Consider the following 16,161-nt stretch of genomic DNA (forward strand, 5'->3'; position numbering starts at 1 on the left):
CACGAGCAGGCAAGGAGCAGAGAGGGAGACACAGAATCCGAGGCAGGCTCCAGGCTCTGAGCTGTCAGCACAGAGCCTGACGTGGGGCTTGAACTCACAAGCTGCGAGATCATGACCTGAGCCGAAGTCGGATGCTTAACTGTCTGAGCCACCCAGGTGCCCCTTTTATTTTATTTTTTTAAAGAGTTTATTTGTATGTATGTATTTATTTAGAGAGTGAGCATGCGGGGCATGTGAGCAGTGAGGGGCAGGGACAGAGGGAGGAGGGGCACGTGAGCAGTGAGGGGCATGTGAGCAGAGAGTGAGCAGTGAGGGGCAGGGAGAGAGGGAGGGAGAATTCCAAGCAGCCTCCACGCTGTCAGTGACAGCCTAACGTGGGGTTTGAACTCACAAACCATGAGGTCGTGACCTGAGCCAAAGTTGGACGCTTAACTGACTGAGCCCCCCACCCCCCCAGGACAGTGACACTTTAAAATCTCCCTGGGTGACCTGAGCGTGTCGCCAAGCGTGTGGGAAGCCCACAGGGATGAACAAAGCAGCCTGTGACATCCAGAAGCCGGAGGCCTTGGTGCATCCTCTGGCCATCAACAGTTCCAAACATCGACATCAACAAAGCCGCGCTCCGTTTCTTCTCACCCACAAGAGAGCCCTCCTCCCCTTTCTGAGGCCGGGACAGCTAATGTGTCAGCACAGAGAGGGTCCTGGTTGGGAGAAACCCAACTCGCAAGGGCCGCAGAACTAGGTACTTGGTGCTTTCATAGGCTGTTCAGCTTCTCTGTGCCTAGAGCAACGCTTAGAGAGTGCACCAAGTCCAAAGCCAGACTCCGCAGTTCATTCCTAGCTCCGTCACTTAGTAGCTGATTAACAAGTTCCTTAACCCCTCTGTGCCTCAGTTTCCTCATCTTTAAAACGGGGGATAAGAACAGTAGCTACCTCATGGGGTAGCAGAGGGGATCGTGTAGTTACTTCAGGGAGAGGGCTCAGCACCTCACACCATGGCAGTGGCAGTGGTCACTGGCCCTTAGGAAACACACACGTGTGCTTACTGTTGTTCCTGTACCTGGAGGCAGCCCGTCCCTTTTCTCTACAGGGAGGTGTTGACAGTGTCGGGGGAGGCTCCCTGGGGAGAGGGGTTACCTGCTCTCACAGCTTGAGGAGCGGGTCTCCGAACTCTGGGACCTGGAGGGGCAATGGTGATGGCGGTGACGGTGAGACTTTCGGGGCCGGCTTCGTGATCTTGGGGGCAGTGAAAAGGAGTGAGTCAGAGGAGGGGAGAGAGGGAGGGGGGAAGGAGAAAGAAAGAGGGAAGGAGAGGGTGGGGGAGCAGGAGAGGGAAGAGAGTGGGGAAGGGGGAAGAGAGAGGGAGGGAGAGAGAGATTTTGATCTTGTGACATACATCATCCTCTTGCACCAGAGTCACTGTCCCTCCCAAAGTTAGGCATCTCCCCCTACCCACGCCCCACTCCCCAACACCGCAGCTCTTCGGGCGGTTGGCCTCTCCAGCCAGCCATACTGAACACAAGTGAGTGGCAAGGCTTCCTCTGGAGGAGCCAGCCGGGACTCAGCCTGGGTCTCGGGTTCCCACCCCGCTGCACCCACCCGCCCTGACGCAGACCACACCTGCCAGGAGTGTCACGTCCCCTCGTCACCTCTCCCACCTAAGACAGGGATCTCAATCTCAGCCAGCCACTGTACTGTGTGAATCAGTCGGGCAAGAGCTAAAGAAAGAAGTGGCCTTGCCTCCAGAATATTGGCGTGCTGTTGGATCTTCTAATTTTCCAAGTGAATGTAGAAATACAGATTTTTATGCAAAAGATTCCTATTTTTAAGTGGAAGGTCATTTTTTAACAAGACACTGGGGGCAAAGAACGCACATTTGCAGAGTAAATTAGGCCTTTGGGCTGCCAATTTATAACCTCAGATCTGGAAAATTAAGTCCAGATTCTTCACATGGAGTCAAAGACCCGCTTTCAGAGTTAGAAACATCACTGGCAACAGAAATTACAACAAACAATCGACAACCACCACTACCACTAATAGTGGTATTATTACAGGTTACTTCAGTTCCCCCTAAATGATAATAATGACCCAGAAGTAATAGCAGCAGAGACAATGGTCACTGAGTATGTACAAGGAATGTCGTGGTTTGGGCCAAGGCACGATGTCAGTGGGAGTTAGAGAGGGCTCTATCGGGAGGTAGCCTGCTTATTCCAACAAAGGACTCAGGGATTTTTGCTAATGTGATAATCAGACCATATCCCTGCCCTGGCTAACCCTTCCCGTTGCCCTCATGTCAAGTACGCATTCTGATCCTGAACCCTGAGCACCTTGAGGAGTCAGCCCTGCCAAGCTCTCTAGCTTCCTTGTGTGTTGTCTCCTGCTGTGGCTGGGCAGGCTCAAGGAAGTCCAACTGCTTGTATTCTGGCTCATGTATGTCCCAGCTCATGATGTCCTTCTGAGGATGATGATGACAGGTGGCCCATATTTAACACATATTGCCTGCCTGGCACCATAGTCTAAATGGACCCATCTCTGCCTTCACAACAACAACGTATGAAGTAGCTTCTCTTACTTCTCAGATGAAGAAACTGAGGCAGAGAGTTTAAACCATGTGCCTAACCAGTAGCCTAGAATGGTTACCTCTGTCCTCACTCCAGTCAGTCTAGACACTTCCTCCTGTAGGGAGCCCCTGCTCACTACCAAGCCTGCCACCATGCCCTGGGCTCCTAGCCGCCATCACTGTGCTGTGACCTGTCCCTCGTCTGGCTCCTGTGTTCCGCTGGGAACTGTGAGCATCTTGAGTGTGGAAGAATATTTGGCTAAGCTCTGTCCTCGGGCCCAGCCCAGGGCCTGCCATGTATTAGGGCCTTATTAAGGGATGTTGAATACAAGCAGGCTCAATCTCTCCAGAGATCACTTGTTTAGAAGCATCCCCGACCATAGAACCTGGCAAGAAGAACCATCCTTTATCTTAGGGGCGCCTGGTTTTTCTTGCTTCTCCCTCTCCTGATGATGCTTGTCTTTTGCATCACCTAGCAATTTCTGGGGCTCATCCAGCTCTTGGCACCAGGGAGGGTGGCCCCCTTGCTGCCCTCAAGCAGTCAGCCTCAGTGATGACCACCCCCACAATCCCCACCAGTGCTCTTAGAGTCTCGGTCCAGCCCCTGGCTCTGTGTGTCTATACTGCAGCCCCACTGGACAAGTGATACCGAGGTCTCTCAGAGTATGTGCTTGGTCTGCGCTTAGTGTGAATGCCTTTTGACTTGAACTGAACAAGCTTGATGATCGGGAAGTTGTTCCCTGAGCTAATTCAAAGCTCTACTGTTTCCTTCTGGAGCATTCCCCAGGCCCCTGTGGGGGTGGCTCAAATGCTCTTCTTTGCACTGACCTTGGATGAAGTGACCCCTCAGGCAGCAAAGCGAGGTGCCCTCCCTCTGCGTCCCTGCCTCCTCTTTTCCCTCCCCAACAGCCAACCAACCGCCTTTCATCCTATTGCATTTGGTCCTCACTTCTTGGCGGGAGATAAAATATTAGTTGATTGGAAAACACATGTGCTAACATTTGCAGGGTATAAAGTAGGTGGGTTGTAACCACATTTACTTTTAATTTGTCTGGGAACTGAACTCCGCAGGCAGCACTAGCTGATTTGAATTTCTACCACCAGCTATACACCGTGAACCAGCTGGGGCCCCGAGACCGGGGGTAGGAGCTTCGCTGCAATCTCCATGATGTAAGCCCCCGCAGCCAAGGCTCGGACTCACAAGCACACTCACGCGTGTGCTTGCACGTGATCATGCCCCCATGACCACTCACGCACACACGGCACACCTGTGTGCACAGGTAAAACCCACCCCACACCCTCCATACGTGTAATGCACGCGGGTAGATAAGCGGTGCACACGCAGGGTGCAGAAAATCAGCACGCGGGCAGACTGCACCCACGTGCACACTGTTCGCGTTCGGGCTTACGTAAGCAGAAGCATACAGAATGCTTCCGTGTGGACACAAATATACACCACACACAGACTATCCCCATTGCATACGTTTGTACACGCCTTCCACACAAATGTTTGCAGGATGGAAAAACGTACAGACATTTGCAAACAATGTGCATACTATACATACACGCCTTTCATAGAAATGTATCCACAAGGCACTGCAGGCACACAGACGCACATCATTCACTTTCACGCACACACAAATACACGCACGTCACATACACAATCTCGTGCACTTACACATACCCAAACCCACAACTGCCCTTCATCAGCCGGTTCTGCCTTTCCCTGCTTTCCTTCCTCCCCCACCCCCACCTCACGTTTATTTGGCCACGCCCACACTCTGGCTATGCAGAGGTCAGGTTCCCCGCCTCCCCCCCCCACCCCCGAAACTGGAGAAAAGAATGTTCCAGGTGCTCCCTACTTACTGTTTTTTGTGCCTCTTCTCGTCCCTTCTTTTGCTTTTTGGGCTGGAGGAGCTAATGGAGAAATGGCCAATTAATTAAAAGATGCAGAATCCAGTTCCAGATAAAAAGAAACAGTAGTTAAGATGCTTTACACACCAGGGTTACAAGACCCAGGCAGTCTGGGGACAGACGCTAATCATTTCCAAGAGGAGAGCAGTCACTGCTGATCTTTTCACCCAGCAGGTTCAGCTAGAGACAGTGACCCACACAGACTGAGAATGAGGTGACGCAGGGGGCCATGGCCAGCTCTGGGAGCTTAATAATACAGTCGTAAATAAAGGTAATAATAATACCTGCCATGTGTCAAGGATTTATTGTAAGCAAACACTGGTAAATACTTTTCGTCAACAGTCTTACTTTACTCTCCCTGCAATCTGTGGGCAGAGGCACATTTACTTAATACGTACTCATTTTACAGATGTGGAAACTGAGCCTCAGCTAGGCTGAGAAACTTGGCCGGGATCACACAGGTGAGCTAGGATGTGGCCCCAGACCATGGGTCCCCAGAGCCTAGGCTATTGGTTGATGTTCAATCAGTTTCTAAGAGCAAAGAATGGAATATATAGGGAGACACTCTGAAGCTTCATGAAGCTTGGCCGGTTCTGTAACGTACTGCCCGTGATTATCTAAGTATCTGTTGTTGTTTTTTTAAGTCAGAGGGCTGGGGTATGGACGGGTCCGGTGGACAGCGATGAGGCGGGTTCCCAGCATTACCAACTAGAGGCCCCAGAGGGAGGGTGAATGCTATTTGGTAGTTCAAGCCAGACTGGCTTCAGGGGGGTCACCAGGAATGCAGGACCGGCCTAGGTCCTGGATAAAGGGAAAACCTTATACAACTGCTGTTGCACCTTGACGTCAGCCGTGTGATTTATCTCCGTGTTTGAGACTCAGCCTGGGCAGTGGAAGAGCCCAGGACCTCACTGAAAGGTCCAGGTTCACGTCCCAGCTTTGCTGCTCAGTCGCTGTGACATCAGGCAAGTTACCTGTCCTCTGGAAGACCCAGTTTCCTTGACCGTGAGGTGGGGCCATTGCTCAGGCTGCTGGGCTGGGAGGCTGGCTGACATTGGTAATCGCTCTCTACCTGTTAACTGGATAAACAAAAGAACTTTGCACTCTGCCAACTGCTCTAGGTGTGGCTGTTATTTAAGAAGCCACTGTAGGGTGTCCTGATCCTGTGTCTGACAGACGTGGGTTTGAATTTTGGCTCTGTCACCTGACTCTGTGTCTGTGGACATGCCTGTCACATCTGTCTAAATCTCAGTTTCCTCATCTGTAAAATGGGAAGAATAAATACATCCACTGTACAGGGTTATGATGGAGATCAGTGGAGGTTAAATACGCACACACATGGCAGGGGCTTAGTGCAGGATCCAATTTATAGTGGCTACCCTGTAGGGGACAGCTCGATCTGTGCTCACCTAGTGTTCCAGTCCAGTAGGACTTGGCCTCTGTCCCTTGGCTAAGATCTGAGAAGGCTTTGGTGGGGTGGGGGGCCGATGGTTCCCTATATGCCCCAGCCTGGGATTTCAACGTGATAAAACAGACTGTGACCAGGGTAGCCAGACTTTCCAGGGAGGGTATTGGTGGGGGCTGGTCCAGGAGCAACCATCCAGCCTGATGGAAGGCAAAAGCTGGCTTGGAAGTTTCAGGGAAACCAGCCCAAGGCCCTCATTTTGGAGGAAACTGAGGCCCAGGAAGATGCAGGGGGTGTGCTCAAGAGCACAGAGATGGAGACGGAGAACTGACTCTAGAAGCTGCCTAAAACCTTGTTAGGAAAGCAGGAAGCAGAAGCAAGCAGCCAGAAATGACAAGGTTCTTACCTGTGCCTTCTCTTCTTGGAGAATGACCTGATTAAAGGAATTCAAAGGAAGAGAGACAGGGAGGGAGGGAAGGGAGAGAGGAGGGAGGAAGGAAGAAAATAAATACAGGTGAGTGTGAGGTTTGTTTTCCTGGGACAAACGTATCAGTGCATTTATGATCATGCTACACGGGGGTCAGGACACCCGGCGAATCCTCCTTCTGTCACAGATTTCGGACAGTGGACACCACATGGGAGATACTGGTTTGCATTTTGAATTTCAGTCAAACCCACCGGAGCTTCAGTCCTCACCCCAAAATTGTCAGAGAGCCTGTCTCAGTTGGGGGTGGATGAAGGGGGTATACAAGAGTCCTCTGCCTCCTTCCCTACCCCCGGGGGGGGTGGTGAGCCTAGCGGTGGACTCTTCATCCTCCTCCTCCTCATCATCACGGGACAACCAGCTCCCACGTGTGGAACTTAACTGCGCCAGGCTCCATGCTAAGCGTCTCCCACACGCTCAGTCTTCACCCAAACCCTGGGAAGTTCTAGTAACAACTATTTTGCAGACGCTGAAGCTCAGAGAAGTTAGTTAAGTTGCCCAAGGTCACACAGCTCCACCCACGTAAGTCCTAGGGATTCTTCAGAGCTCCGCTCAGGTATCACCTCCTTGTAGCATTTTCTGATCCCCTCAGGCTGGTTGGGTGCCCCAAGCTTGGGTGAGCTTCTGAGCTTGGTCTTATACTACCCTCTGCACATTATAATGACTCATCTTCCCCACTAGAAGGTGAGCCACTTGAGGTCCAGGGCTGGGTTTTGGTCACTGTTCTGTTCCCGAAGCCCAGAATCTTATTCATGGCATATACTGGGTATTCAATAAATAGATGTGAAAAATGGGATTTTTTGTTGTTGTTATTTTAGCCCTGAAGCCATGTTCATGGAGGGGAGAGAAAGAAAAATCTCTATGCATTCCCCACCCCTAGCTCCTATCTCCAAAAAGTCCACTATCATTAACCCAACATCTCAAGAGCTTGGAGAAGCAGGGCCAGAAGTAGGGTGGTGTCTAGCAGGTGGTTTGGAAAATACCAGCAATAGCATCTTCCCCTCTTAATCTCCACCTCCTGGGCTAAGCGTGGCTGGCACAAAAAGCCATTCCTAACTTTCTGGCACAGTCTCTTTCTCAATGAGGAGAAACCCTTGAGTGAGAAGCCATTTGACTTCTAAGATCCTGATATGGAAAGGTCCCCCCAAATAGGACAGATTGGTCAGCAGAGGAAGGCGGCATTGCCGCCACAGGGGACCCCACGTCGGGAAAGGTTTCTAACACCAAATTAACAACGTTTTGCTAATCAGCTTTCCCACATGTTGTGCTAAGTGTGGACTCAACAGTCAAAATGTCTGGGCAGGCAGTGGACATAGCTGGTGACACCAGACTGAGTTGAGACCATTCTGGCAACAAAGGCTGAGATGTGGCCACCCCCCTGGCTTGGAAAAAGCCACTTTGGGGGCAACTTTGAGCCAACGGTGGGATGCAGGGGGGAAACCCACATGCACTCTTCTCCTTTGTTCCACTGTGATTGTTTAATTGCACAAGTAATCCACCACTGATGTAGGCAGATTGGAAGAGAGGGATAAGCAAAAAAGGATATATACCGCTCTTTCCATACCGTCCACAGCCAAACATAGCAAAGAACTTACACTGGGAATTTCAAACTCCCTGCCCCCCAGGGCCAAGCGGGCTTCGTAAATGTGTGTGAGGGGGCGCTAAGTGGGGCCTGTAGCACACGAAAGCACCTATGCTCTGTCTAAATGCACAGCGATCCCTCAACCCTAGCTGGTGGCCTCCTGTGGGAAAAGTGGCCCAGTTAAGGCAGAGCTGCTGATTTAACGGAGGAACTGGAAAACTTGATTTTTTTGTTTTATTATGCAATCTCCCAATTATAAAATGCTGAGTTGGCCCATGAGCCACAGATTTGAGTCCTCTGGTGTACATCCTTCCAGTTCTTTAATTCTCCCCCACCCCCCACACATTCATGTGTGTGTGTACGTGTGTGAGTAGCGGGCACCTTTCGGAATGTGTGTCCAGCTCACAATGGCCCTTAACAACGTCCACAAGGGTGGACAATCCCAGAAGCCATGTTTTACATGATCCCATCCTCTAGGACAAGTGGGACCAAGTGGGACCCACCTTCCCAGAGATTCCTTGGGAATCTGGAATAAGGAACAAGCCAGAGGGCTCCTGTGTCTTCTTGTGGTGGGTCTGCCACGCGAAGACATGGGAACAGGGTGCAGCCGTGTCTCCCCGTGTGGAACAGGGACTGTGTATCCTGCTTGGGTGCTACCAGCTCTCCACGCCCTGGTCCCAGCCCCTCACTGAGGCCTGACTGGTTCCTGAGACACTCCTGCCTCCTTATCATCACACATCCCTACGGGCCGGAGTTGGCTTTAGTGGGCCTCGGGTCCTTGCAACCAAGTTCCAAGTTAGACAAGAAAAAGGAAATAACAACACACAGGTGAGTATTGTACATAAGTGAAATGATAAGTTTCCCAGTGAACTTTGGGCGCCACCCACTCCCACCCCAACCCCCACCCCACCCGGAGGAGGAGGAGGGTGTTTGCCGAGGAGGAAGAAGGACAATACCTGTGTCGCTTATGTTTCTTGGAACCTTTCTTCTTCTTTTTCTTGACAGGCGATGGACTGTATGATGGGGACCTGCCGGGGGAGGAGACACCTTCAGAGGGATGTTCTTAAGGGCCAGCATGGGCTTTCAGAGACCCTTCTCCGGTCCCCACACAGGGTCTCAGCTCTTTCGGTAACACACACAAGGATAATACTGATACTGACATTAACAGTACTTGCATTTATCTATTTGATATAATCAAGTCTGCATTTGTTTTCAACGTCACCATGTGTTTTATAGGCATTACCTCATCTAATCTTTCCACACGCTCCCCACATAGGGACAATTGCTACCTTCCTTTTTCAGACAAGGAAAGTGAGGTTCAGAGAGGTAAAGTGACTCGTCCAAAGACACACAGCTAGGACGTGCACGAGCCGAGCTTCAAACTGAAGCCTCACTGAGAGCAGGGACCTTGCTCTCAATCCGTTTTTTGTCTGCTGTTCTCCCCCAGCTCTGCCCTTCCTCTCAGATACTTGAGGTTTCTCTTGTGCCTCACCCTGTCCTTCCCGTAGGGCCGAGCCCTTGGAGGAGACCTCATCAGGCTGTGGTTCGGCACGGGTGGTGCTCTCAGGGTTACCCAAGAAAACAGAGCCACCCCAGGAACCTGACTATGACTCAAGACTCAAGTTCAAGTGACCTGAGTTCCAAGCTTGACCCCCGACCCATGAAGTCACCTTGGGCATGTCACTGCTCATCTCTGCATCTTTCATTTCACCACTGACAAAATACCAAGGCTGAAACAGATTAGGAGTTTCAAAGTCAAAGCCAACAGGGGCCTCTCAGCAGGAGGGGTGTAAGACAATAGAGAGTGGTGAGGACTGTGGTGAACCAGAGAGCATCTGCTGTCTCAGATCGGCCGGAGGGTCTTATGTGGGAATGCAGCCCTGGGCTTTTCAACACAAGTCACCAGAAAAACACATCTTCGTGTGAAATCTGGTTTTTAAATGATGGCCACCAATTAAAAAGACAAAAGAGGAGCACTTGGGTGGTTCAGTTGGTTAAGTGCCCGACTCTTGATTTGGCTTGGGTCATGATCTCATGGCTCCTGGGATTGAGCCCTGTATTGGGCTCTGTGCTGACAGCGTGGAGCCTGCTTGGGATTCCCTCTCCCCCTCTCTTTTCCTCTGCCCCTCCTCTGCTTTCTCTCTTTCTCTAAATAAATAAATAAACTTAAAAAAAAAAAAAAAGACAAAATAAGCCCTTGTAGGTCAAACAGAACATGTCTTTGGGGGGAAATGCAGGGTTGAGAACAACTTCTCTTAGGGGACCACAGCACCTGTCCCCCAAACACATGCCCAGGGACATTTATTGGATGAACAATTGAATTAGTGAAGCCTGATTTCCTTCTTTGAAGTGTTCTGCCCACCCCTAAAATCAGGAACCTCAAAGCCACTTGCCCCAATTCCCCCCCTCAACCTACGATGTAGGGTCTTCATTCACACTCCCCTCTGGGTCTTCTTTGGGCCTTAGAACAAGGCTAAAAGGGCATAGCAAGAACCCAGAAAATCTGGAGTGGGGCCCGAGTCATCCGAGACACTGCTCTCTGCTGCCCCCTGCAGGCCTCTTCAAACACTGCCTCAGGGTTTGGCGAGACTTTCAACCTGACCCCCTCTGGGTCTGGAACACTGGACATAATTGTCGTCTTGAAGAAAATCTGGAAGTACTTTTAAATTAAAAAAAAAAAAATTAGAAGAGATTTTACAAAGAAAAAATCCATGGGTACAAAGACTAATTTCTGCCAAAAATATAAACTTCATTTTCCTTGGCATTCATCTGCTAGGTGGGAGTAGTAGAATCAACTGAGGAGCCTGGGATCCCTGTAAATCTGTCACCCTCTGTCCCCTGCCTTTTTTTTCCTCATCTCTGAAATGGGTACAATAATGTTTGGTAAATTGTGGTCAAAGGGAAAAGATAAACATGGAGATCACAGTGCTTAGAGCATAGCCCTCCACACAGAGTAAGTTCTCAAAAAAAAAAAAAAAATCATATTCATGGTCCATGATTCTGCTGATTCACTGGTCATTTGTTGTGTGCCAGACACTATGACAGCTCCTTCCACAGCCATTTTTCTCCATCTGATTCTCACAAACGCCAGGTGTAATCAGTATTTTATACAAGTGGAAACAGGCACAGAGAGGTGAAGGGTCTTGCCTAAGTCACACAGCTAGATAAGAGAGATTCAAACCCAAGGGGAGTCCACTGTTTGACTCTGAAACCCATTTTACCCCTACTCATCCTTTCCTCCCATCTGAAGATTTCATCTCCCCTTAGGACGCTCACCTCCTTCTCTTCTTCCGGGTGGATTCTTCTTTTTCTTCTTCCCCTGGAGGAAGTTGGTGGCGTCAGGTCTTTGTCACAGGAGGCACTGTGGGGAGCACAGAGTCAGGTATTAGAGAACCAGGACGCCCCAAGCCCCAACCAGGGCTGCTGCTGCCGAGGAAGAAGGACCCCAGTTCCTTGGAGGATGAAGGACCCATGGCGAATACCTAATTACCACCTCATGGTTGATTTGGTCATACTGCAGATTAAGCACTTCAAATAAGGAGTTAATGCCGACCTAATGAGACAGACGTTGTACTGTTACCCAAACACCGATTGATTATTTAAAACAGAGTTATAGAGGTTAACTGCTCCTTAATAGATTTATTATTGAATGTGCAAATGGCTCACCTTGGTAAATAAATCACTTTTAAATAATTAATCAGCAGTTCAAGCACCCCCCCCCTCCTTCCCCAGTACTTCATGTCCATCGTTCTTGCCGGAATTTAATAGGAGAGGAGGAAGTTATGTTAAGTAGCAGCTTGATTATTAAAGTATATTGCGAGGTCTAATGTAATGAGATACATATCTTATATCGCTTCACAGAACCTCAAAAACCTCTGCTCTTCAGGAATAATTATTTCCCATTCAATTAATTCAAATGCTCTGGCTGCAGCTGAATGAAGGTCAACTTATCTCCTGTTATAATTGGGGCAGGCTCCAGGGATTTTTTTTAAAACACTATCCTGTGGCAAAAGGAGATGGGTTTGGGAAGAAAAACTGCTTGGGGACTAGAAACATGCCCACTCAGTTGAACGTACCGGGGAAAATGTAGTATCAATAAGAAATACTATTGTCGTTGTTAGCGTTAAGACCACTATCATTGATCCCCTCATTATTGTGCCAACCGTTTTACCATATACGAAAACACTTTGAGGGTGGTATGACTTTTAGGGTCTCATTTACAGGCACAGACAATAAAGCACAAAATCATGAACTGGCTTGCCCATGGCTGCATCTGAGGTGGGACTGCAGTCAAGTCCTGTGTAATTCCCACCCAGAGAGCTTTCCCACAAAACCAACTGCCTTCTCAAACTGGTTTATGTGGACATTTCTTTTGGAAGTCACCCAGCTCTTTAAGGCCATCATCAAATGCTGCCATATTGATGCCATTCTAAGAATCTGGATCATTATGGGTAGTAGAAAAAATGACCAAGCGACTAGACTATCTGTTAAGGTCTCTGCATTGCCAATAAATAAAAATTGTATAGTTATATCTAGAACATTTCAAGAGAGTCACTTTAAGCAGGCTTAAATCAAATATCGCAGGATTAAGTACCTCACTACTTAACTACACTTATGTGTTATAAAGCACAAAGCACAGTACACATGTCCAGGAAGCAGACGGGCTGCTTGTGTAACTGTCCGTAGACCACTTCCAAATTTTTCCGGCAACAAGTGCTTGACACAGAGTAAGAGCCTAATAAATATTTGTTGGGTGACCTAATGAGGGGTGAATGGATGCAATAATTTAGCCACTTGTTAAATTATCTTGTTTCACAATAAACACTTCGCAGTGTAACCTTGCCAGGAATTTGAAAGAAAAAAAAAAAAACCCTAAACATTTAAGGAAGAATGCTTAAAAAGGAAAAAAAGCCTTAAAGCTGTGTCTTATAAAATAGAGAAAGATCTCAATGTTTCAGACAATTATTCTCACTTCTTTTTCTGGAACCGCCAGGTCCCAGGGAAGCAGGCTTGGGACCACTTACCCTCCTATGTGAGTGATGGGTCAAACGGAGAAAGGCCTTGACTTGGATTTGAGGTCTGTGAGGGGAAAATCAACCCCTTCTGCAAATCCTTTTTCTTCCTCCTGTACCTGTGTGCCTAGGTGTGCCCTCACGGCAGGGCTGGAGGGGCCAGACTAGTGGTTACGTAAGTACACCGCAGTCACCACAAGCAGCCACGAAATGTGCAGCAGTTAAGTGTTTAGTGATTACACACGGAGTGGCTCCGTTCACAATGGTCAAACATGCAGACTCTGGCAACCATAAAGAACGCTGGCTATAGACGCTGACACACTCCCCGCTCCATTACCTCCTCGCTCAGCTACCTCTCCGGGTATCACGTGCACTATCTTGAGATGGGAATAAAACATGATACCCGTGCTCCCACGTTTGTCACAAGCAATGAGGCCCTCACTCATGCAATGCGCCCTGGTGCTTCGGCAAGTTCATGTAAAAATGGACTTCTATTATTGTTTTTTTTTTTTTTTTTAGCATGTCAGAGAGCGGTCTCAGATGAGAGAAGGGAGCAACACGCTCCACAGTCCAAAGGGACTCTCTGCAGCCAAAGTGACAGCATGGTACCCTGTTGAGATTTCATGCCTGGAGCCTGCTCTTCGGGCCCCCATGGCACCCCCCACCGGCATTTCCAGCGCCCCCCCCACATTCTAGGCTCACGGTCAAGATCTGTACATGCGTATCTGATTTAATTCCTCACTCGGATTAGGAGATATATATCTCAATATTCCCATTTATAGTTGTGAAAACTGAGGCCTGGGAAGGAAAACTAAGTGCCCAAAGTTGCTCAGTTAGTACACGTCTATCTCTATGACACAGTCTCCCTTGGATTGTCTGAGAGACCAGTGTTTTTCGAAGTATAGAAACGCCCTTTCTCTCCCCCTCTCTCCATCTCCCGCAGCCTCTTATGGAAACAGCTTTTTTCCTGTTTCCTGGAGAGCATTCTCCAGATCTGATGTTGACCTTCACTTTCTCCAAGCTGATAGGACTTCACTCTTTCTCCCCATTGACATCAGAGCCTAAATAAACCCCGTGGCCAAGACGGTAGGCTGGGTAGAGAAGTGGACTTCACCTGTGAGTGATATTCTGGCTTCCCAAACCACTTCTTCAGAATTCAGATTCTTAACTAGACAGCCCTGCTCATGGGCCTTGGGAGTCTATGAATCCTCTGAAATGGTATGTGGAATTTGGGGAGTTTTCTTGGAGCATATCCACACTTTCCCTGGTGGCAGCACTCTTAGCTTCCATGTAATTCTCAGATGGGTGCCTAATATAGTTTAGAGTCTGTACCTAGGAAACCAACAACTCCAGGACATAAAGAGAGAATCTGGACCAGATCAGGGGTCCCTCAGGCTAATCTTGATCCTGCCACCTACTGTCCTCAGTTTCCACACCTGTAAAATGGCTTTGACATCCTCTGATGCAAGAGGTAGGGATTATATCTAGGGCACACCATTGGCAAGGACACTAGGTTCATTTTCCACGTGTCACTGAGGGGGTAGGTACAAGCCCAGGGTAGTGAGAGAGTGGTGAGTTAGTTTCAACCAGCTGATAAAACCAGATAATAAGGATGATGTTGTCAACAAAATTGATTCTCCAGAGGCCAAAGACAGACTAGGCTTATATGTGCAGGGTGCAAAACTTGAAAATAGAAGCCAGGGGATAGATTAGCTTTTCATTAGCATCAAAGTATAACCATGGTAGGTGTTAGTCTAGGATTTAAGATCAGAGAGACCGTATTCAAACTTCACTTTGCCACTTACTGGCTGCCATATTTTTGGCAAGTTACATTACCTCTCGAACCTCAGTAAAACGGTGTGTCCTCAGATGTCAGCACCGTGCCTGTCACCAATTCACCAATGGGTGCTCAAGAAATCCTGGTTGAATAACTGAATTTAAGGAATAAAATGCAAAGATCTGGATCTCAGGAGACCGATCTCGGCTGAAGTCATGACTTGGGAGTAAGTAGCTTATAGAGTCATTAAAATGGACAGGAACTAGCTCGATCATCTAAGGCAAAGGCAACAAACTTTGACCCCCAGGCTGTATCTAGCCTGTCTTTATAAATAAAGTTTTATTGAAATGCATCTATACACCTTATTTACGTAGAGTCTGTGGCTGTTTTCTGTGCTACAAGGGCAGGATTGAGTAGCTGTGGCCAAGTCCATCTGGTCCTCAAAATATTTGCTATCTGGTCCTCTACAGGAAAAAAAAAAAAAAAAAAAAGCGTGCTGACTTTGATTGGGTTTAAGGGTCTGAAAGAGGAGTTTGCAAACAGAAGGAGAGGAAGAGTGGCCAGAAAGACAAACTTCACTTCTGCATTCTCAACTTGAACCTCCTCACTGGACCCCAGAGAGGGCTGGGTCAGCATGTCACCTGCGTGCTCTGGCAGGGCTGAGCTCCCGGCAGGCCTTGTCTCTCTCCCAGCTGTTGGTGCCCCAAGGCCTCGGTGGCCAGATGCTGGCTCAGCTTTTCCGAGGGTCCATCCTGAGCTGGAACCACAGGGCTGCTCTGGGGTTCTGTCCTACAGGGGAACAAATGAAGAGGCTGAAATTGTTAGGATATGACAAGGTCTTTGCATTCATCAGACATTCAGAGACATCCTAATATGGCCCAACTTTCCTTCCAGTTAGGTTGGCACCGTGAGAGATTATCTTTGGCCACTGGTCTCTCGGTGGAAGTGACGTGTGTCATTTCCGGTTTGAGCCAGCAAGGTCTGTGTGCCTTCTCCAGCTCTCTCTCCCTCTGTTGCAGTGACCTTGGAGGTCACAAACCCCAAAAGGTGAAGCTACTTGCCGGAGGAGAGATGCCTGAGCCACATCGGACTTTGCATGATAGAAATAAGCCTTAGTCGGGTTGAGCCACTGGGATTTAGGGGTTTATTTGTTACTGTGGCATTGCTTATCCTATCCTATCCTGACTAAACCACAGGGAGAGGCTGGAAACCAGGGTTCCACATCCTTGCTCAAAACATTCAGTAGAGGCCAAAGCATGAGAGAATCCGTTCCAATGCCCCTTTGCCATTTCTGTCCATTTCCCTGCCTTATCTCTGGATGGAAGAGGTGTACATAGTTGGATTCAAACACTGTTTCCACCACTTAGTAGATAGAAGACTCCATCTCTCTGTTTTGCAGTTTCCTCAGTGATCAGATGAGGAGTAAC

General features: G+C 48.8%; 1 protein-coding gene across 1 annotated transcript; it reads right to left on the reverse strand.

Annotated features, from left to right (window-relative positions):
* Positions 1-1,039: 1,039 nt before the first annotated feature.
* On the reverse strand, positions 1,040-9,093 carry LOC115528728. Its single transcript, XM_032595435.1, has 4 exons — positions 8,902-9,093; positions 6,286-6,312; positions 4,427-4,477; positions 1,040-1,236 (listed from the first exon to the last, which is right to left on the reverse strand). Exons 1-4 carry the CDS (start codon positions 9,020-9,022, stop codon positions 1,085-1,087), a joined length of 351 nt encoding a protein of 116 aa, XP_032451326.1. The 5' UTR covers positions 9,023-9,093; the 3' UTR covers positions 1,040-1,084.
* Positions 9,094-16,161: the final 7,068 nt, after the last annotated feature.

Source organism: Lynx canadensis, chromosome D3, assembly GCF_007474595.2.
Source record: "Lynx canadensis isolate LIC74 chromosome D3, mLynCan4.pri.v2, whole genome shotgun sequence".
Taxonomy (NCBI): domain Eukaryota; kingdom Metazoa; phylum Chordata; class Mammalia; order Carnivora; family Felidae; genus Lynx; species Lynx canadensis.